This window comes from Typopeltis vanoorti, chromosome 11, assembly GCF_054136105.1.
Source record: "Typopeltis vanoorti isolate ZY-2024b chromosome 11, IOZ_Tvanoo_1.0, whole genome shotgun sequence".
Lineage (NCBI taxonomy): Eukaryota > Metazoa > Arthropoda > Arachnida > Uropygi > Thelyphonidae > Typopeltis > Typopeltis vanoorti.
Window position 1 is genome coordinate 133,470,364 of NC_143559.1, and position 23,791 is coordinate 133,494,154.

The 23,791-nt window shown below is 41.2% G+C and overlaps 1 protein-coding gene across 1 annotated transcript in view; it reads right to left on the bottom strand.

Annotated features, from left to right (window-relative positions):
• LOC150102065 (uncharacterized) overlaps positions 1-21,604 on the bottom strand; it is a 38,481-nt gene extending 16,877 nt beyond the window's left edge. The window contains exon 1 of the mRNA XM_090400430.1: positions 19,723-21,604. Coding sequence (XP_090256556.1) covers positions 19,724-21,262 — 1,539 coding nt within the window. The 5' untranslated portion in view covers positions 21,263-21,604 and the 3' untranslated portion in view covers position 19,723. The remainder of the gene's footprint in view (positions 1-19,722) is intronic.
• Positions 21,605-23,791: the final 2,187 nt, after the last annotated feature.

The following is a 23,791-nucleotide window of genomic DNA, read 5'->3' on the forward strand; positions in this document are numbered from 1 at the left end:
AGTGGTTCTGTAAGTACAGCTGACTCTGTTGATCCTGTGAGTGTGTGATGGAGTCCTGTGTTTTTCCATCGCTGTAGAGCATCTTTGTAAAAGGTAGGTAGTTTAGGAGGAGATGGTGCAGGACTGGCCATTCGGAGGATTGTGGAAAGTGTAAGTCCTCTGGTGGATGCTTTCGTGATGTAATCGAAGGTGGTTACATAAGTGTGATTGCATTGAAGTGTCTTTAGGAGGAGGATTATCCTGAAGGATCGAATCTTGTTTTCAAGGGAAATCAGGCCTTGACCTCCCTTGCTGAGTGGCTTGCAGAGTTGAGGGTGTGTTGTCCAGTTAGTTTTGTTCCAGAGGAAACGTTTGATTTCCTTTTGAATGTGGTGGAGAAATTCTTCAGGAGGTGTGAGTACTTTGAGGGTATGCCATAAGACACTAGCAGCCATCTGGTTAACTATTAGTACTCTTCCTCTAAGTGAAGACATGGAACGAACGCTGTTCCATTTACCTAGCACCTGTTTAAAACGATTGTGCAGCTGCGTCCAGTTCAGTGTGTTATATATTTTGGTGTTGCCAAGGTGCACACCTAAGTATCTTTGTCCTTCGCTTGACCAGGTACATTCGATCGGAGAATCATTTCTAGACTTCCATCTGCCTGACCACAAGCCTGTGGTTTTGGCCCCTGAGGCTTGTGCATATAGTCTGTGTGCTTCCTCGGTTACTGTCATTTCTTCTTCATTTCGTACTATTACAGTGACGTCATCGGCATATGCTGATAAGGTAATTTTTTGGTGTGGTTCTATTATTCTGGTTCGTTTGCAGATGATGGTGTCGTGTATTCTTTTTAAGAAGGGTTCTATGGCCAGTGTGTATAATTGACCAGAGAGGGGACATCCTTGCTTGATCCCTCGAGAGTATGACAAACTGCGAGTGAGTCTGTTGTTGATTTTTAAACAGAAGTGTGCATCTCTGTAAAGCAATTGCACTGTTTCAATGATGAGAGGACCATAGCCAAATAGATAGATAGATAGATAGATAGATAGATAGATAGATAGATAGATAGATAGATAGATAGATAGATAGATAGAGTGATTTTTAATTTCCTGAAAGCTCTCTCTCTCTCTCTCTCTCTCTCTCTCTCTGGAGATGTTCAATGATGTTTTAATCCCCCAAAAAATTCCACTGCAATGGCATTAATCAATGATTATCTTACTATATAGAGAGGAAGCAGAGATGATATCAGTAACTACAGGCTACTCAGTTTGCTATCCCAAATGTTCAGAATTTTATATCCATTGTATTAAATAGAATCACGTGAGTCTCCGTAGCTCAGTCGGTATAGACGAAGCCGTTTAATCGGAAAGACCTGAGTTCGATTCTCCTTACAAGACGTAAGGAGCCTTCAGGTGGTCTCTTTCGACTAAAGGTGAGTTAGCCGGTCTCGTATTTTCCGGGTGAAAAAAAAAAAGGGTTTTTTCCACCGGAAACTCAAGTTTTTCGTTCCCCAGAACAGGCAAACCGGCCCCGTGAACACACGCACACGGAATTGCAGTCATAAAATACATAACTTAATCCCTCATTAGGAGGGCTCAACCAGTTCTAAGGGATGGGGGAGGAAAGGGGGGAACCTCATGATTTTTGGATGATGCATAGGCATATGAACCCGCAGGCTTCAGAGCAAAATTCTCTTATGAGGCAAGGAGATCCGATATTACTCAAATCATTTTGTGAACTACATTAGATGAAATATTTTAGAATGAAACATGGGGAAAACTATCGAAATAACATCACTGGAAAAATCTCAATCCTTACGTTTTGCAGATGACATTTTTGTGTTTTTTACAAAATAATAAAGAAGAAGATGAGGAAATGCTAAACGACCTTGACAGAGCAAGCAAGAAGATGTTTTTAAACTCAAACAAAATTTATGAGAAAATCGGATGAAGCTGAATTAAAATTAGCAGGCAGTCCTGTTGGAATTGTGGATGGCTATATTTACCTCGGACAATTGGTGAGCTTTAAAGAAAAACAAAATAAAGATATAAATAGAAGAATCATACAAAGCATTATAAAGATCATCAGTTAGGAGATTTACCTGCATTTGTAAAAAGAAGGCTACTTAACATGTGTTAAATAGTCTTCTTTTTACAAATGTAAAAAGAAGACTATTTAACACATGTTAAATAGTCTTCTAAGTGAGACGTGGGCAACGACCAATAAAAAAAAAATAATAATAAAATAAAAAGCAGGTTGCGTGTAGTCCAACAAGTTTTGGAGAGAGAAATGCTCCAGGGGATGGAATAATAAATGCTAGAATTAGATGCCTGAAATGGAGAATATTGTGGAATAATGTAAGGTATGTAAATTGAACTGAACTGGCCATTGTAACAAATGGAAAATGAGCAAAATTAGCCACATAAGGTGGCGAACAGTAGTCAAGGACGGAAATAAGTGGATATTTACGGGGGTGGGGCCTATATCCAGTAATGAATGAACAGACACTAATGAAGAAGAAGAAATCGCCCAGCAGAAGGTGCTTTTTCTTTCATGTGTATGTTAGAATTCAAAATGGCCAAGAGAAACTTCGCCACCTACAAATTATTTCACTCTTCGTTAACTCCAGATGCCTCTCAATATCTAGGGCTCCACGGAATAGTATTCCATCTTCTCTCTCTCTCTCTCTCTTTGTTTTTCTCCATTGACCTGTCGTTCTTTCGTTTTTTTTTTTTTTTATAATCCTACTGGGTTACGTAAAAAAAAAATGATGAGGAGGCGATCGACATCATTAGTTCTTTGATGAAAATTTCAAATTGCTCGGAATCATCAACTGCGCATAATCACGTGACTCTCTGATGCAAACACGCGGTGGAAATGGCAGTAATTTCAGATTCTGGAAACCACTCCAGTGATCATTACCACTTACCGAGATTCTTCATAATGATCTGCGTAACGATCGAATTCGTGAAAGGGGATATTTTAAAGGCATTTACGGGGTAACCATCCATTTCTTTCAAGCTTTCTTCCGTTGTAATTCTTCTTGATGTAATTAGTCAACCGACACTCATTATTTATCTAAATTTTAGCAAAATTCCAACTTTTTTTTTTCCTTCTTCCCCCAAGGAAGAAGGAAAAAAAAGGGGGGGGGTAGTAATTCTTGCTAATTACACCAGACGCACCTTAAGAAGTTAGGGATGAGACACATAACGAGCTAACACACTCAAAACGCTCCTTCCTTCATCATGATTTACTGCACTGCTTTGACGGAGGAATTTCAATGAGCTCATTAATACGTGCATCCAAGACGCACGCAGCTTAAAGATGGCTTTTCATATCTGCTCGTGTCATCTTTGCTTTCGTCTGCCTCACTTCCTTTCCATATCTCAACCTGTACTAAAACGTCTTTTATTTTTATTCTTTCTTTTCATCTCTAACTGCAGACCTGAGGTTAACTAACGACCTCATCGAGAACCTTAAAAGCTGGCTGTTTGCTCTCAAACATCCTGGCAACTGACCCGCTAAAAATCCTCTTATCACACGCTATAAACAACCTACAGTAAAATCAAACCAAAAGGTCACCTTCGTAGACAAACCTGTCGCTCCACTTAAGCTCCAACCGCACTGTGATATTCCACTGCAAGAAACGGCTACTCCTAAACTTTTCTTACATCTTTCTCCTCCCCGGAAAAGCAGTAGTTCTCTCTCTCTTGCTATCCCGAACATTATCGTACGAGGATGAACAGCAAAGCAAAGTACGAATTCATGTTCATTCTCTTTTCCAGATATTCATCCCTCATTTATATTATGTATTCGACAAAACAACTTTCGTGTCATTGAATGTATTGGAACACATTCCAACCGTTATCCATCTAGTACTGGTGCACAATAAAATCAGTCTGATTGCTTTATTGTTGGACTTTATATGCTCACACAGAGACGCTAGTCTTGCAAGCGACACCAGGCCGTTATGGAAATAGAAATGTCCATCTTTTTAAACGTTTCATGTTTTCAGGATGTGAAGCTCATTCAGGATTGGAACTCACGCCATCCGCTGTGAATACTCTTAGACTACATTGGATTTTTTTTTTTTTTTTTTTGATGTTTTAGCACAAGTTACTGCTCGTGCACTAACCACAATTCGTGGAATATGTTGAAAGTCGGAATGCTTTCTGTGCATTTTTCTTTTATATCATAACAGGCATCTTAGATTACTGTCAGTCTCCAGAAATCAGGAAGCAGTAGTGCCTTACAGCGCACAGTTCATCGAGAAATAACAGAAGATTGAGGGATAATCTGTGAAATATCCAAAGAAATCTCTCAAGGCGAAATAGAAATTTGTTCACGACAATCAATACATCCTACGTAGTATTTTGTTTTACTTTTAATTACACGCCGGAATTCTTGTAATACTCTGTGTGTGTGTGTGTGTGTGTGTGTGTGTGTGTGTGTGTGTGTGTGTGTGTGTGTGTGTGTGTGTGTGTGTGTGTGTGTGTGTGTGTGTGTGTGTGTGTGTGTGTGTGTGTGTGTGCGTGCGTGCGTGTGCGTGTGCGTGTAAGCTCTTAGTCTGTGCATGTTATTCTCGTGTGTGTATATCACATGTTATCGATTTCCACAAGCTTGACTCCTGTGGTGCGTTTCAACTGACGGTGGCTCCACCTGCCTAATGAATTGAATTCTTAATGCATAATTATTGACGTTCACGCTTCTGCTCTGAGAAAAGCTGACTTGATATTAATGAACATAAAACCAAATGTTTGTCTCTGGGTTCTAAAATTTACTTAACCTTTTTGGTACTGCCCACTTTTGCTGTTAACGTATTAACGCTTATTGTTTTAGTTAGCTTTCTTAATACTTGAGTTATTTTCAGGATGAAGTGCATATTTTGTAAGAAAAGGCTTGGCATTTTTTTCCCCTCCGACAAATTTCCTGTCAGGGATGAGTATGAAGTTTCACTGGGGATTGAATAATGGCAAAAGCTTCTCGCTCAACCGAAAAAAAAATGGCTCCACGCTATGCTAAAATAGGTAAAGCAAAGCAGAGCGAGAGAGAGAGAGAGAGAGAGAATTTCACTCCTTCATTTGACTTATTGAGCTTTTTTACTACTACCAGATCAATTTTTTTTTCAACGAAGACCTGTACAAATTAAAAGCGGCTACCAGTGTGGATCGGACTCTGTACGATAACTCGCAGCAGTTGAGGTCTGCATGAAAAATTGGATAATATGGACTAAAAAGTAAAAAAAACTCTCAAATACGATTTCCGAGTACAGAAAAGCTATATTTTCCTATCGAAATCTCATTTTTTCAGGTTGCCGGCAACTCGACCTGTTTTTGCTTTGGGTTCATCGAAGTCTATCTTCTTCTTCTTCTTCTTCCCTGTAATTACTTTTAAAATCCAATTTCGCAGGATATGCGGTTAGCCTGGTGGCTATAGTTAGGTTGTGCTTGTCAAACTCAGTTTTTGACAAGACAACTACAACGTCGTGCTCTTCTGAAAAAAAAAAAAAAAACCAACTTTTTTTGTTTAAGGGAAACAGCTTTTTTGGTGTACCACTAGAAAACTTGAAACGCAGCCATCTCTTTGTCAAGAGGAGGTGAAAGGTGTTCGAGACCTGCAGGAGCTTTTAACATAGTATCTCGTGATATTTTTAATTAAAAAAACTCGAAGGTATGATAATTAGAGATTTATGCTCTTGATTTTTTTCAAAGCTATTTAACGTCTAGATCACAAACATTGAAAATAAGCAAAACTTATAAAAATATCCTTCAGCCAATTACGGTGTTCCCGAGGTTTTAGTTCTGTGCTTGAAATATTTGGTTTACATCGTACGTCAACGGCCTCTTTGACCATAGTTGCCTATACACCGTCTGTCCAAAAAGAAACCAAACTTTTCGAAAATAGAAAAAAACTAGTGGTGCCACCTGTTGTATCTTTTTGTTGTCGAAAGCGGCAACCTTCATTAGTGTTGTGTCAACTGTTTATGACATCTGTTTCATTAGAAGCTGAGTTATAGTGCCAAGAGTGACTGTGTTTTGACGAATGGTCGGAAAATGAGTTTCAAACAGAGAGCTGCGATTGACTTTTGTGTTACACTTGGTAAAAGTTTTATCGAAATGCATCAAATGCTTAAAAAAGCATACGGTGATGAATGCTTATCCTGTACTCAAGTTTACGAGTGGTTTAAGCGATTTCAAAGTGTTTGTGAGACGCTTGAAGACGACGAAAAGCCGGGCTGTCCAAAAACAGGACTGAGCGAAGTTAACATCGAAAAAGTGCGTGATTTCATCAATGAAAACCCGAAATCATCCATGAGATTGATTGAAGATGAATTGGGATTCTAAAATCAACTGTGCACAACATTTTGACAGAGTTTGGGTCTTCGTAAATTGAATTCGCGATTTGTTCCCCACAATTTGACCGACGACAAAAAAAAACATATCGAATTGAACACTGCAAGGACCTCATTAAAACCGCTCGTAAGGACTCAAACTTTCCGTATTCACCTGATTTAGCACCCTGTGAATTCTTTCTCTTCCCCCGAATTCATTTGCCGATGAAAGGAAAGCGATACAACACCATTGAAAACATTCAAGCGGCAGTAACCACGACCGTCAACAGAATCCCAAAAACCGATGTAAAAATACTCATTTAAAGAATTAATTGACTGTGCCAAACACTGTATCGAAGCTGAAGGAGAGTGTATTCATTGAAATAAATGATTTGAATAATTATAATTGGCCTGTTTTTATTTTCTATCATTCGGTTTCTTTTTGGAGAGAGGGTGTATAATGAACACAGTTTCATCCTCACTGCATATTCTGGTGTAAATAAATATCTGAAAATAATGACGAATTTTAATAACATTCCCCCAATTCTGCAAAACAAGATCTGTCATTTTTAATTTGGATCACACTTTTATTATTGGAGTATTAAAAGTACCATATTTGCCAGCGTATAAGACGCACTTTTTTTCTTTGAAAATAGGTCTGAAAAACAGGGTGCGTTTGTACGCCGATACTCAGTTTTTTATTATTTTCATTTCTGGAAATTTTCTCTGTTCCCAGTTACGCGATTTCTTTCTTGCTTCCTTGCGGTGTGTGAGAACATTCCAGTTACATAGAGTGGTGTTTCTGAAACTTCAGCCATCCGCTTCATATGATTGGTGCGGTATTAGCAAAAGATCGTGCTGCAAAATGACAAAGACAAGCCGACAGTTGAGTTGAAATGCTAATTCTCTTCAACCGAATTCCTTATATAATAACTGAAACACATTCACTATATATTTCTTAGTTTTAACACGTTCATTCAAACAAAAACATATGGTTTTGCTTGAGTCATACAGCATTTTCTGTGGGAGGGGGAACATGCGATTCATTAGTTAGTGCCGTTTTTATCCCAGTTGTCTCTGATTGCACTGTTTGTTGAGAAACATATTGCACGGTCTGCAGATGTCTCTGTATTTATTCAGTGACACAATAGGAACGTTTACGATCTACTTCACGGATACATTGAATTTTATTCTATGCGTTAATGATGCATACACGAAAATTGCCACGGACCCCCTGAAGACCTTTCACGTACCCCTGGGGGGGGGGGGTACGCGTACCACACTTTGAGAAACACTGACGTAGAGTTCAGTGAATGCGCATGCGCTGTCATCGACGATCACAGCTGTGTCCTGTTCGTTTAAACTTTTCAATTGTTGTCGCAGTTGTGAAAGGTGATAAATTTCTGCCGTTAAATTTTCTCTACATTTCTTGGCCAATGATGGCTGAAAAACGTCTCCATTATTACAATATTGCATACAAGCTACGTGAGACGCTATGCTAAAGAACATGGAAACAGGCTGCAGAGAGGCATTTCGGACCACCCCTCAACTGAGAAAATGATAAGAATTTCGTGGAATCAGGAAGAGGATTTTAAAAAAGCAACTCACAGTAAACACAACCTACAAAATGGAACTGCAAGATGGCCAGAACTTGAGGCAGAACTGAATACTTGGATTTTAGACCACAGAAAAGTGGAACTTTCAGTGTCTACAAAAATGATCATTCATCAAGCGAAAACGGTATCCACTAACAGAGGGATCGCCAACTTTACTGGATCAACATCATGGTGTTCAAGATTCATGAAGAGAAACCAGCTATGTATGCGGACTAAAACAAAAATATCACAAAAGATTCCAGCTGAATATCAAGAAAAAATGATTGAATTTCATCGATTCGTCATTAACGCAAGAAAACGAGAAAATTTTGAACTTGCGCAAATAGGAAACATGGACGAGGTTCCCTGACTTTTGATGTGCCCTCAAACAAAACTGTAGATTCCAAGGGCATTAAAAGTGTTAATGTTAAAACTTTGGGCACGAAAAAACTCACTACACGGTTGTTTTATCCTGCTGTGCTGATGCACAAAATTGCCGCCACTATTGATTTTTAAAAGGAAGATGATACCCAAAGAAAAACTGCTTAAAGGAGTGTTTGTACATGTTCATGCAAAAGGCTGGATGGATGGATGGAGAGGAATGACGTTATGGATAGATAAAATTTGGTCTAAGCGCCCTGGCGGACTGTTGAAGAAGCTTGCCCTGCTAGTATGGGATCAGTTTCGTTCTCACAGAACAGACGATGTTACAAGTAAACTCAAGGAATTGAAAACTCAGCTGTAATTCCAGGAGGTCTAACTAGTCAACTTCAACATTTAGATGTCTGTATTAATAAACCATTTAAGGGATTTATGAAGGAGAAGTGGAACAGCTGGATGCAGTCTTCAGATTTTGAGGTTACGCCATCAGGAAGAAGGAAGAGGCCTAGCATTTCGCAAGTTTGTGAGTGGGTCAAAGCTTCACGGGATGCTGTGAAAACAGAGACAGTGGTTAAATCATTTAAGAATTAGTAATGCACCGGATAATACAGAGGAAAATTTGTTGTATGAGGATTCAGATTCTGATTTAGAAGAGGTTTCAAGTGTCTCTTCAGCTCTGAAGATGAATTTCTGGGTTTTGACGAAGAAAATTAAAAGATGGGTATTCTTTCTTAGTTAGATTAGGTATTTGTTGAAAGTAGACCTACTTATTACTTTATATTTGAAATACTGTAAATTCATTATAATATTCAGTGATGAAGTTTTTTTCCTAAAAAATGTGTACAAAAAAGGGGGTGCGTCCTATACGCCGGTGCGTCTTATACGCCGGCAAATACTGTAATTTAAATTGCATCAGCACGGAGATAGAAAACGCGAATACTCGAACTTACTTAGGATTAAAAATGGCTAAAAATCTTATCTGGAAACCACGTATTTGAAAAATTAGCAGACAGACACACACACACACACATATATATATATATATGTGTGTGTGTGTGTGTGTGTGTCATACCGGAGAGCAGAACCTATCACGCTATACTGATATTTCTAATGGCTTTACAAAATAAATTAATGCGCATACAACCATCGATAAGATTAGCGACTCTGCAATGATCTACCCTTCTAAATATTTTATCCCTTGATAGTCAATTATATATCTGTAGACAAGACTCATACTTCGACAGAAAATACATCTTTCGAAAAGCACAAAAATAAATAATACACAAATATCATTTGGTCTCAAAACATTTATTAGCACCCTCAGTTTAATAAGAAACGCAACCGATATAAACAAGTGGAGAAATCTGATCAGGAGGTAGTGGAACTTCTCTAAGAATATTGATAGTTTATTTAGAATGAATACAATTAGAAATTAATGCCAGCCTGATGGCCGAGTGGTTAGCGTATCCGCTCTGTAGCCAAAAGGCTGCGTGTTCGAATCCCGCTGTGGGCATTGATGTTTGTGGAAATACCAATGGTGGTGGTGGGCGGTAGATGGATCTATCTATCTACCCTTCCTCGGTGAGTCTTTAGACTCCCTGGAGTTGTGTAATAATAAAAAAAAAAAATAATAACTACGTGCAAGTTCTGTACATATTATTTTCGTTTATGTTTATCCCATGTTATCGATATTGTTTACCACCATGACAGCAACTGTGCTATGTTCCTCCATGTGTAATCGTTAATTATTCTGCAACTCAGATGAGCTTGGTTCCTGAGTTACAAATATCAAACCTGATGTCTTTTGTACAATTTTGAAAATATCATCTGAAGTTTAAAAAAAAAAATCAATCTGAATTTGAAAATCGTGTAATAACCAGAAGATTCAGAAAACGCACAAATCTTGGCTAGTCGGTCTGCAGATATTCATCACCTCCGACCTCTCGGTTGCTCACTTCTCGGATGTCCCATTACGACAGCGAGGAATTCATTCCGTTCAGTTTGGCGGGGATGTTTCGTCAGCTCTTTAGCAACTTTCGTCATTCCTTTTTCAGCTTTCGTGTCCGGAGCCCGCCCATCGCACTATGAGCTTCTCAGCATCTGCCACCCTTTTGTTGGGAGATTTTTCGCGTGAAGGAAAACTCGACTCATTCCCGAAATTCCTTGTGACGTAACGTTCCCCAAAGGAGCGACACCACAGGGCAGCGCATTCGGATCCATGAAAGGCGATGAGTCAGGGCTCTTGTGCGAAAAAGAAAAGGGCACCGCGAGATCAAATGACGTCACCGCTAACGATTCCCACGTGAGGAAGAAAAAAAAAAAAAACACGGAGATTTCTCTCAGCTCAACTTCGCCGCAGTTAGAAGAATCCCGCCGAAGGTTGCGAAAGGTTATTGCAGGGCGGAGTACCGGTCGGGGCAGGTAGGACAGGACAAGCTGCACGAGTGGGAGGGAAAAAAGGGGAATTAGGCGAACACGTGATTTTCATCTTGAGACTATACTAGGCGAGGAAACAGCATTGCAAATACGTGTCGGAAACTCTATGGAATAACACGACCTCTTTAACGTCTGCAAGTAGGGGTGGGTGTAAGGGGAATGCGCATGCGCAACAATGCAAATGAGAAACTTGAAACATGTCAAAGAAATACAGGACGGCAATTTATGCCTGCTTTTAGGGACCAGGCGATAAAAGACTTTTTTTTTTTTTTTGCATTGTATTTTCAGTCTTGAATTGCATATTTTGCGCTAAATGGAATCCAAGCGAGGATATTTGAAACATTAATGCGAAGAGACTCACCCGGTACAGGATTGTGGACGATTTTCCCTCGATCCTGTTCACAGGCTGGTTTCAGCCATCTCTGATGCCAAAGGGCTTCATCATCACCGCTGTCTCACTTAGTCGGACGTGCTCAAAGGGTGGCCTAACAAACGTAGGAAAGGCAATCATACTTTTACCGATGCCTTCTAATCGACTGCTTTCGTCTTCAAGAAAGGGGGGAAAATCTTCTACAAATGAAGTCAAACATACTTCCATAATGCAAAACATCTCTCGGACTCTTCCTTCGCAATTGCTTTCCAACTCTGCGTCGCTTGCGTTTTAATAACAACTCAAGACATATTCAGATGCGTTTGTCATTAAAAACAAAATATTAAATAGAAACCTCCAGCCTTCACTATAATACGACTCACCCACCATCCGTATTTTTTTTAATTTTTGAAATATGAATTCGTGGGTCCCTTTTAGAAATTACATAATTAGTCCCTCCTTCTCTTCCCTTAAGGCATTCTAACCTCCCTCATCCCCTTTTGGCATTTCTGTGCTATAACATTAAGATGAGCAAGTCTTCTCATTAGATGACCACGATCCACGCGGTCTTCAATTACAGAGATCCTAAATTATTATTATTTAGTGCTTCCAGCAATTTATTTTTAAATCGAAAATATATTTTTCATAATTGAATAAAGTAAACTTTATGGAAAAGTCAATAAATAATTTGACCTTCCAAATTTTGTATTCTTCAAACTCCATAATGTTGACGTAAATTCTCACGCTGTGAGATAGCAGTTCCCAGCAAGCTTTAATTATGAGGTTGTTCTCTCTCTCTCTCTCTCTCTCTCTCTCTCTCTCTGTGTGTGTGTGTGTGTGTGTCTTTCACATACACTCAATCAATATTTTGAATCACCATTTGCAATATTTCCCCAAGTACAATGAACATGCAGAACAGAATCCGAGTGCGTTCCCCAAACTAATTACAGCAGAAACTTGTAATGCTGCAGCTGTTTTCCTTCCTGCACGTTCTTAGCTGCTCCAACGAAAAAGGGGACTGCACGCGTTCTGTAGGTGATTGGCTCGTCCCTATGTGACCTTGACAGCCTTATTCCAATGCCTCTGACTTAGTCGGGACGGCTTCGTAACAGGCTGACTCATGCCTCAATCTCTGCTGTCATTTTGTCCTTCTCTAAGATCTGTTTGACCTGCAGACGTGAAAAAAAAAAAAAAAAAAATCATTCTGAGGTCATAAAGATATTGCAATTGTCCTAGGTTATTACGCATGACCATATTACGTCCTCCCAAGGGAGGATGTCTTCATTATGTGATAACATCGTTCATTGTGAAGCGGAAACAGGACAATGACAAGATGTGATAAAAACAGAACCAACATTTGAAGGTTGCTCTACATTCGGGAATCGACGGTCCCTGTTTAGACCCGTAAACTCGCAGAGGACAAAGAGATAAAATGACACACACACACACACACACAATACAAGGCTGCAGAATCGATGTTATTGTCATTTATTTGGATGTGTTGAGGTGAATCTGTCATAACATAAGCAGACAGGAACAATGTCATGAAAGTCAACGCCAATTTAAAAAATAATTTCAAAAAATCTGCGTATTTGTTTTAGGAAGCACCTGCTACTCCACGGTGTCACGAGCAACATGTTCCGGGGTTGAAATCGAGCCTTCGGGAACAGCCAAATATTAGCGTACAGTTACATGCCAGCACGACTAATCCCGCATCTCTTTACATCAAGGTGACCGAAGGTTTGCATGCCGAAATAGGACGCCATGCTATGTACAAGCACTGGAATTCCTCGATCGTTTACAGGAAATACAAAGTCTATTAGAAATACGTGCGAAGAGTACGGAAAAAAAATCCATTTTCGGCGCTGAGCTTGCATGTTTCGATACGTCTCTGATGTCGATGATATCACCAGGCGGCGCTGAGAGAAATAGACGTGGGATTATTTATTCTTGCATTTTAATTTAATTAACGAGTTTTATAGAAATGAAATTTAAAAATAGCGCGAGAGGAATGGGAGAGTCAAAGCGATTAAATGTTCATAGTTCCCTCTTTAATCCCCGAGCAGCTTGACTACCTTTGTTATAGCAGCGCAGTTGGGTGTGGCTAAAAGAACAAGCTCCCCGCTAAGCCCGAGTATACCCGCGCTCGGTGCTATCAAGGTGACACAAAGAATGTGGGCCAGGACAAGACGTGTTAGGGTTAATAAACCTAAGGGACTAGCCTTGAAATGTTGCCCTACCAGATTTCTCACCTGTTTGTGTTTCCTGAACACTGCTCGTTCCACCCCCCCACCCCCCGAGTTTTATCCGTGCATTCTTTGCCACGGTAGGGTTATGTGTTTACGCTAGACGTCATCTTCCTAATTGAGGCGTCCTCTTTTTTTAATAAGAGAAAGTTTGGTGAGAGAACAGAAGACAGGTAAGAGAGAGAGAGAGATCTGCCTTTTTATTTGCGTTTGTGACTGTAGCATAAACAACGACAAATTGAGGTCAATGAAAATGAAGCACAAAGAAACAACAATCTCCTTTTGAAGATTGTGTTGTTTTGGCTCTTAGACGAAACGAAACAACACAATCTTCTATTTCAATACGGTAGCGTAAGGCATCTGCTCTGGTTAAATATTCAGATTATTATAACAATTATACGAATAATAATTTGTACACAATTTTTGTTTTGTAAGATTAGTAATTATATAGTTGTCTACTTTGCAAAACGGATGTGTGTGTGTGTGTGTGTGGAAGAATTTCGCCCATGGACAAGTTCTTAAGGAGAAAAGGAATCAACTTTCTTGAAACGCTGGGGGATTCCACTCGTTGACAAAAACTATGGGAAAGGCTGCTGCCAGAGATAGAAGGAGCGTAGACGTTGAGACGTTGGTTCGATATGTTTGGAGTTGAACTGTGTAGAGATGTTGGTCAGTGACTAATCGTATTCTTACGCGATTACAGGAAAGAGGAGGAATGGTCATGGCCAGATCAGCGGGGTGGCCCATTAAAAAGTATATCGATGAAAAAAGCGTTATGAAGAAACACTGCCTGTGAGAAAGTTTGTCCCTTTTTGAGAAAAGAGATTCTCGTTGTCCTCTTTGGTACAATCAAGAATTCTTTTGGGTGCGCCATCTCCAAATGTCTGAACGATATTCTAAGGTTGATCGAATTTGAGAAGTATTAGGAACAAAGAAGGAGAGGAATTGCCTTCGAATAAAAAAGAATGCTAAGTTTTTTTTTTAGGGCTGAGGAGTCTGTTGATGTGATGTGTTCACGAGAGGATAAACTGTATGCGAAGGTCAGTCCAAGAAGGGAGAAACTGATCTTGAATGGAAATCGGAACATTATCGAAAGTTAGAAGAGAAGAGGATGATCTTTCTTTCGGATAAAAGACAGGGCTGTGTTTTGAGAGCATTCAAAATTCCTAATTTATCTTTATTCCACTTGAAAATGGTGAGGAGATCAACGTTTAACACGTTAGAGGAGATCTTGAAACATCAATCATTTCTCGAATGAAGAAGAGGAAAGAAATGCTCTCAGGAAAATTATGGATTTGAAGTTACGGAGAAGGTCAGTGATGTACAAAGGGAAGGGTGTAGGCACGAGAACAGATCCCTAGGGTTCTCTAGCATTGATGGAAAAACCCGATGAGAGAAAGCCATCCACCATGACACTCAATGAATCCAGAGAGAGCTGGCGATTCAGTGAGAAATTGCAGTAGGAAGGCTGCGATGTAAGACCTGATCCTGGAAATATCAAGAGCGATCGCATGAGTTTGTCTAAATCCTTCCGCAGAAGATGTCCAAAGATGGATGAAGATAAGCGAGGAGGTCTACAGCAGAACGAGGATGATGGAATGTTTATGATTAACTGATTAGTCTCCAGGTAGTGAAGCTGGTTGGTGATGACCTTCTCCATCGTGAGATGAAGGCAATGGAATGCTAGTTGGATGGTTGACTTTTAGGGACAGGCTGGATAATGGCTTGCTTTCATGCTGCTGGGTAGATGCTAGTTGAATATTGTGACGGGGTATATAGGCGATGCAGAATGGATGTTAATTCTGGAGTACAACTGGAGGGAGATACCATCTGAACTAAGATGCTTACTTATTAGTATCCAGGCTGTTGAGTATTTTTGTGATATCCTTTCGAAGAAAGATTAGAAGAGTATGCTACGAGTAGTTCGTGGAACAGCGGAGGATTTGTCTTGGTCATCTAAATAAGAGCTGGAGGAAAAAACTAACCAAAAGGTCTGACATGGGTTTAGGAGATGTTCCATCAGGATGACAGAAGATTTAGAGGCGGAAACACAGTACGGGGAAAACAGAAATTTTGATCAACAATTTAGGCAACGAACCAGAACGCAGAAAGTCATTTAAACAAAAGCAAGCTTCGTGTATTTGGACCTTACAGATCCTGCTTTGGATTTGTTGATGAATTTCTTTCGAGCTGCAGTATTGGCTGAGTGGGAAGCTGGAGCTGGAGATCTTTTCTATCTTTATCCGTATTTAGAATCTCTTTTCTTGAATTAATCGTCGATTCATACGTCATCCATTCTGGCTGACTGTATCTCCAAGAGGAAAATTGTTCGTTATCTGTTCCTGGTCATTCTTGCTTTGACTTCCAAGGATGGCTTTTATCCCGCTCTTTCTCCACGCTGTGATAAATCTGCGTTTACTTCAAATAAATCTTTTACCAAGATATGTAATTTCTTTATTATTTTCTCCTTCCGGTGCTCTAAGCTCTGAAGCAATCTACATCCCTTCGATCTGTCCTCATAATATCATCATCTAATCCGGAAATTTTCTAGATCACTCGTCTCTGATCTCCTTTCATCATACCTCTATCTCTCCTAAATCCAGATGGTTAAATCAATTCCAAGCATTCTAAATTAAGTCGGATCACAGTCATGTTTAAAAGCACAATCGCTTCCTTATCCGTGTAAGTCCAATTTCACCATTACTCCAGAAATCGTGTGTTTTCTCTTTACCGCCTTGTCTGTATCTTGAAATTTTCAACTCGTTCACTGTCATTCCGAGAGGATATCGATTCTTTCGCTTCGTATTACTGCGATATCCCCGTATAGTATTTGACCATCAAGCACTTTGCAACACTGAAGTGGCATTCGTACGTCTATCTACAATCTCGATGCATTCCAGTCGCTCTGAAGAATCAGACTTCCCAACTTTGCTTAATCAGAACACAACTGAACAACATCCCTCTTTCCCTCCATTTCAGACTTTGACAGTATTAGTGATGCACAAGTTGAACATCGATGAGCCAAAAATACAGGATCCTGTAGCACCTCACTGGTTACTTTCCTTCATGAAGGCTATACTGTACTTCTGTCCCTGATAACTCGCTTCGGTCACTGTTTATAAATCCATTTGCCTTTCAATCTGTATGCTAATTCCCGACATGCTTTCCTGTTGAATATCATGGCAAGATCTAGGAACCTCAGTGAATGCAGAATAGGGTGTTATAAATTGCGAAAACAAGATAATCATTGAATACACCATCCGGTTCCTTATCCCCTCTTCACACAAATTCACATCCCTACCCAGCAAAATTAAGTAAGTTAAAAAAAAAAAAAGGAAAAAAAAAAAGGAAAGAACATTTTTTTTGTATAATTTTTTATCTCTTACTATTGATATTAATTTAATGAATATTTATTTAACAATTTTAGTATTTATTTTCATATTTGAAAATGATTTTAACGGTTTTTATCAAGATAAGGACGGTGTTTATCCTTGTGCATTTGAGGTGGAATATTTCATTAGACGGGCTTTAAAAGAACAGTTTCTTAGCACAAACTCTGAGGCCTTGATTTACTGCCAGGGGGGGTACTGAACGGGTGCTAACAATGGTGGCAATTGCTAATAAGCTTACCTTTCATTGTGGACAAGAAACGGATTTTTTTTTTTTGTTGTTGTTGATGTTGTGCTCAACTATTTTTTCTTTCTTTATTAAATCGCTAAGGACGCATGACACTTTTAGCGTTGCGAGAATAGTTGAAAAGCAGATAAAGTAACGCCTTCCGTGACGTCATGAGACTGGATGTGAAGGAGGAATGCGGTTAATCGTCAAGACGAGAATGCCCGAAGAAAAAACTCGTTTGGCTGATTTTAAATGAGCCCTACCGGATGTTCAGCACTTCAATAAATCCAGTATCATAAGCGAACGAGGATAACATGGACGGAATTTGTAATCTTTGCGCAGCATCCACGCTTCGGCCATTTCACGAGTGTATTAAGGAGTCCCCTCACATCTAGCACCGCACACGAGCCCTGATACCCCCCTTCCAGGATTTATCCAACCCTAAATTCCTTGGTCACTATGGGAACATTAAATTTAATCGTTAACGAATTATACAAACTCCAAACAATTACCATGACAACAAACAGCAGCGGCCGGAACCGGAGATGACGTCATTCAAAAGATTTAATTTTTCTCAGAATTTTTTCAATAGTTTATTAAATAATAATAATAATGTTTTTCTTGTTTGGAGATTTAAAAGTTTTTTCAAAATGCATTCACTGGTTTTGAAAAGCCATCTGTTAAAGTAATTATAAAGTGCGAGGGAAAACGATACGACTATTGACATATTAAAAGGTCAATGCGGACATTAGAAAGGCGAAAAAAATTATGGATGTGCCAAGAACAATTGACAGAGCAAAAAAATAGATCAAACAATCTTTTACAGGCGTGAAGTTGAATGTTGAAACTTTTTTTATGACTCATCTGAGAAAGCCTGCGATGGATTCTTCGTAAGCTCGAGATGGATTTGTCCTACCAATTAACACTGCAACGGAAGGCCAACAGAGTGTAAAGATAACTATACTTCGAATATACCAGTAGGACACTGAACTCACGGGTTTTTTTTACGTGCATGAAAGCTTTCGCGTGAAAGGTGTATTTATTGGAGTCACACAACATTAGACTCGTTGGTAAAAGACAGGCGATGACAGCAGCTCTGTGAATTTCACACAACGATATCCATCGCTGGATGGATAAGGAATATGGGGGTAGGGAGAGAATAAATCTTTATTCTTTGTAATGGAGACTACAATGCTGGGCATGAGTATGAAATACACGCGCAAGTCTAAAAACACGAACATTTCGTAGAACAATGGCCACAGTAAATAGCCTCGAACCAATCAGTAAAAACAATCATCTTTCCTACTTTTGTTATTCAACAAAAGGAGGAAAGTTACAGCGAGCAGATAAGAAATATCAGCTAAACCGGCCAATATGATAGCAAGCCACGCATTATTTCTTTTCCCTTCAAGGATTAGCCGAGCTTAAATGACCCTGAACACCGGTTCTCGTCGCTAATTGTAGCACCGGTGTACTCATTCCCTGGATTCTTGCGTTGGTTGTTAAGGCATGAATTTTTACGACTGGCCTTGGAAATACGCGCCATTGTTTGCCAACCCCTTTCGTGTGGATTCTTTCTTGACGAACGGGAGTCATAAGTCAAACAAGAGATGTCTCAGTCACACAATTTGTCGGTAAACAGTCTTTCAGATGTGAAAAGAAATGATATATTTGATGGTCCTCGGTGTATTATGCTTGAAATACCGCTTTAAGTGCTCAAGTGGGTTCATTCAATCCCCTTTGTGTCAGGTGACCTGGAAGTCACCACTGAAATGCTCCAAGGAACGAAAAAAATTGAACCAAGTGGGCTAAATGGTGCACATAATCGACAAACACTCTTTGCGTCAACTTGAGGATGTGTACACAGACCTAAATTTCCGTTCAACCATTCTTTATAACGACCTGAACCTCAATAGAGAAAAAAAAAAATTAAAAATACGAAATGAAAACGAACTGTTACAACTGAGCATGCGTAGTTGCATAGAAATAAAGAACGTCTGTGGGAAACTCCAGTTTTTAATGATGTTGGCCGAGAGACAACAATGGAAAGAAAAAAAATGCAAAAGTGAGTCTGATATTCGTGCACGATATCGTTTGGAGACCATTAATCAAATCCAAAGTGCTTTGCCAGTCACGTGGTTGAGCTCTTGAAAATTGTACTAATGTGTCGATGAAAAATAAATTATTAATCCTAATGCAGAATGGAAATATTTTCGTCTGGCTGAACACAGATTTCTTAGAAACACGCTTAGAGATATAAAAAGTCTGTCGGGTTTTTTTATCGCAATTATTAAAATCCTAGAGAAATTTCAAGTGTTGCCACCCAGCATAACTCTTAAAACAAGAGTTCATTTACTAAACGTTTTGTTAAATTGGAAGATGATAGAGATTGCTTTTGGGGAAGCGCTGTTTATGGATGGTTTTACAGTCAATTTATGAACAAGAAATTCGAAACGGATATTCATGAATATGAGCAGGTTCTTTTAGTTTCTCTTTAGGGATTAATGCGAACTTGTTGTAGGTTGTTCTGCCACATCTCGTATGCGAAATGGATATAAAACTAAACAGCAAAAATAATAATAAACAGACACCATAAAACTACTTCTAACTTCTAGAAACGTTGCACTTAAAATTAATAAACTGAGATGGCAGTTTTTGCAGAAAATTTCAAGTTTGATTTTTTGATTTTCAAAGACCAAGAAATGTTTCTCTATTGGGAGCCGTTAAGACTCGCCGGTTCTCTTAAATTATTCGAGTACTCACCTCATCTTTCATACGGTGGCGCCTTCTTGCGGATGAAGTTGTCTGCTCCTGGGTGATCGCCGTTCTCCTTCAAATCCAAATCACCAATCAATTGAGCGAGTTCCCTTTCCTTCCTGTCTTCGTCCCTTGAGCCGTTCCCTAAACCACTGGGGCCGGGGGTGGGGGAAGAAACGTCCGCATCGTCTCCATTGGAAAAGAACTGCAGGTTGGCCAGACTGTTGGAGCGCGAGCGATGCTCCTGGCGAATCGAATAGGAGAAGGCCCTCTCGTTGAGATGCCCCTTCTTGCGGTAGATCCCCGTGTTGAAAGGGGAGTCCACGTCCTGCTGGGTTTTGTCGTCCGTTCGGTCCTCTTCCGGACCCGCTTGTTGCCTTTTCTTCTCCCCCTTCAGAGGGCGCGTGCGCGGAGCCGTCCCGTACTGCATGAAGTACTGTTCGTAAGGGAGCGAAGACCCGGGACTGAGGGGTCGTGACGCAGGGATGTAAATCGGTTCATCTCCGTTTGGTATCTGAGGGCGATCGGGTCGCCGTGCACGTCGCTCTGTATACAGTCCTGTTCCCGTGTAGATGCTGGCGGGGGGAGGCATTTGGCCCCCCAAGGATCGATAGCCGTTCGGCAGGGGGGGAGGCTCCTTTTTGTTCTTGGCTTTCGTCTTGAGGAGTTTGCTGGCTTTGCTCTTGCTGTCCTTTCCCGTCACCACTGGGGATGGCGGGGGTGGGGGTCGAGAAGGCAGCATCATCTGACGAGGTTTGGTTTGCGCCGACCGGGTGGTGCCCGATCCCGAGCGGACGCTACGGATAGTTCCGGCAGCATCCACATACACCAGCTCCCTCTCGGTGGGGGCGCTTCCTGTCCAGATCTTGTAGTTATCGTCCTCGCTAATTCGGGGGGCCCTCCTGGATGCTGTGGTGCCGTTGGCCATTCCCGAGGGGGTGAACTGCGAGTTGTTGCTTTGATTCCTCCACACCTCCACTTTCTCCATGCTATTCAGCCCGGACATGCTCCGGGATCGCCGGTTTTCCAGATAGTAGGGATTCTCCTCTAGATGGTGCGCTTGCATGCTGTCGGCGTATGCATGGAAACAACAGCGCACCAAGGCGTTGGCGGCGGCCTCCTTCTTGCAGATGAACGCGTGACATTCGAGGACTTTGATGCCCGTCGTTCTGCGGAGGATGCAAGCGAACAGCGAAGGGTGGTTGGGGTTGGCGTGACGAGCAAAAGGACTGTCCAAGGGGAGGAACTTCTCCACCTTGTCCCCGTTGTTTCCCGGCACGACGACGTATCTGACCGCAGCACAGTAGTGCAACGTCTCGATGGGGAAGAATCGGGTAACCTGTCGGAGGGATTCGTCCACGTTCTCCAAGAGAAGTCCGTTGCTCCAAACACTGAGCCACGAGTCGATCCCTTTGGCGGTGAAAGGTCCTTGCTCGGGGTAGAGTTCACGAAGAGGCTCCTGGATGCCTTGCAGGCCGTCCTTGGTGATGTGTGGCACGGACGAGCCCAAGTAGAGCACCCGACACCGACAGATCGGAGAGGTCATGTCTGCAGTGATTGTTTCGCTCGGAACTCGCCTTTGCTACTCCGTCCACGACTGCCGAACTACACATCGGGTTTCATACGCGATCCGGGGGTTTCTGAGCAGCACGAGACACAAATCCACGTACGAAAATACGCGCACCGAAAGACCAAATCGTCGACAAGAAATCGCCGCCACAAAATGGCGATCCCGTCCTGCGTTTCTGTGCCGTAGCCGAGTGCGGGAAGACGTGTCAAACTCACTCTCTTTCCGTGTTCAGCCTGCCGACGGTCGTCAGTAAGCGTAGCGCCGACTGGAGCGTTGCGTCCGTACCTGTTGTGTGGAGACCAATGGGAAGGCGGCTCGCAACTTCCGGCCAATGGGTAGAGTGGTTACGTTCGCCGTCTGCGGGTGACCCTCGAGCGTAGGGAGCGGAAAACATCCTCCCGCAGAAACCGGATTTGAAGGCCCATTACCACTACTCGTCGTTGCTACGGGCGACAGTCTGACCTGCTCGCGCCGCCACATAACCTCCCCTGCACCGAGACAGTTCAGGTGGGCTTCGACGGGTGACAAATGCAACTTGTTGCCATTTTGCGTTTGGGATATTAACAAGAGCGGCTGTCGCGTCTGCCAGTTTTGCTGTCGGGATCACGTGGACTTCCCTCTTTCCACTTTTGCCGAAGAATAGTTTTCGCGAGTGCTCAAACGAACCCCTCAGAGAACATCTGAGGGGTCAGTTTTGTGGAACGAGGAAAAGGATAGTTCACTGCATCGAACGTCAAAAGACGGGAACTTATTTTCAGTGCGGCAGGTTATTCTATTGCAAACGATCAAACCAATGCCGATGTTTCTCGAAATTGGGATGGAACGAGAAAGAGAGAGAGAGAGAGAGAGAGAGAGAGAGAGAGAGGGGGGGGGGGTCAGGAGGAGATTATTGCATTGGGTTGCTCCTCCAGAGTGAGAAAACATGGTGATGTATTCCAAAAGAACTCGAAACTTCTGATTGGTTAATAATCAATGTTGTTAAGCCTGAACTGGGATTTAGTCTGGATTCCACTCTGGCGAAGTACAAAGAAACATTTCAGAATTGCCTCAAGATAAAAAAAGGATTGCTAGGGTGGGGGAGAGAATTCAGTGAATTAATCGTAAGCAAACAGCGACCTACACGTCTGCTGGTTTGCAGAAGAATTGCCCAATAATCACCTCGTCACTGAGTACGCCGACTGGTTCTCGGTAGGCGGCGGGGGGGGGGGGGAAGAGTATAACGCACATCATTAAAACCGAGTGCCTTTAATGGCGAAGGTGGCGCATCTGTTCACCACAGTCTGCTGATGCGGTAAGCAACAGCTGCTGGATGCAGGCTGGACGAGCGTCGAAAAAATGGATTTTTAGGGCAGGAACTCGATGGCCCACTCTAGTAAAGTACTCGTGAGCACACGCATTACGGTCTCACTTAAATATTTTTTATTAAAAAAAGTGTCTTTTCAGGAGGTGTGAGTATGGACTCATTCTTGAATACTTAATAGCTCAGAAAAAGTATTAATTTCTCAGTGTAGAAATGTGATAAAGTGTCTATTTAAATGATCGACAGGAAATCACGTTTGCTTTAGAACCCCTTAAGATTTACTTTATAATATTTCGTTTATTTTTTTAAAACTTCCCAAACATGACGACTTCCAACTGTTCAAGAACAATATCAACAGGTTCCTTTTTTTCTCCTTAACTTCTTACTCACACACAAGCACTAATAAGTTTGCAACCTTTCGTGTGTCGGGGGGGGGGGGGTTGATTAAAATATTTCAATCAATATTATTTTAATTGATAATTTATTGACATTTATGCAAATTTTTCACCAAAGTTTTAGGAAGTTTTTCAGTGTACGAAATGCAAACAATTCAGTTGTAGTTTGCTAAAAATCTCACAATTATTTCCTGGGGGAATACGGGGGTAAGAGGGTCTGTACAAATGTTTTCGTCTCCATCTGGTTCGACGCAAGCAGCTTATTCTCCATCTGTCCTAAGATGATTAACTTCCCTCATCAGTTTCTTTTGAATATTATTAACCCGAGGATCCCTCATTTACTTTTCGCTTTTACAACTTCCGCTCCGACTGGCTTGTCCTCGCACGAAGATATGTCGAAAGAATTACAGCCGTAAAAAGTGACCCCACCACCCGGTTACCTCACGAAGATTAAGTTAATATCGTTCCTGTTTATGATGCACGTGCAGCGTATTCTCCATCTGAGTTGTCGAGGAAGAGCTGATCGTGTGAACCCCGCATTCAGGCGATACAAATTTTGCCATAAACGTTGTCGTGCCAGAAGCAGAATTCATTTTTAACGATTGTCACGCAGCAGTTCTTGTCTGACTGATATTTTCCTCGTGAAGTGGGTGAAGAATTGTAGACACAGGCGATCAAAGTGCAGTAGTCTGCTCATTTCGTGTTACTAACTCTACCTAGTATTATGCGCATGTTCTATAGTTGATTTTTTGCAGTAATGAAAAATAAGGCTGAAACATGGCGTAGAAAACGTTTCGTTTAGTGGGGACT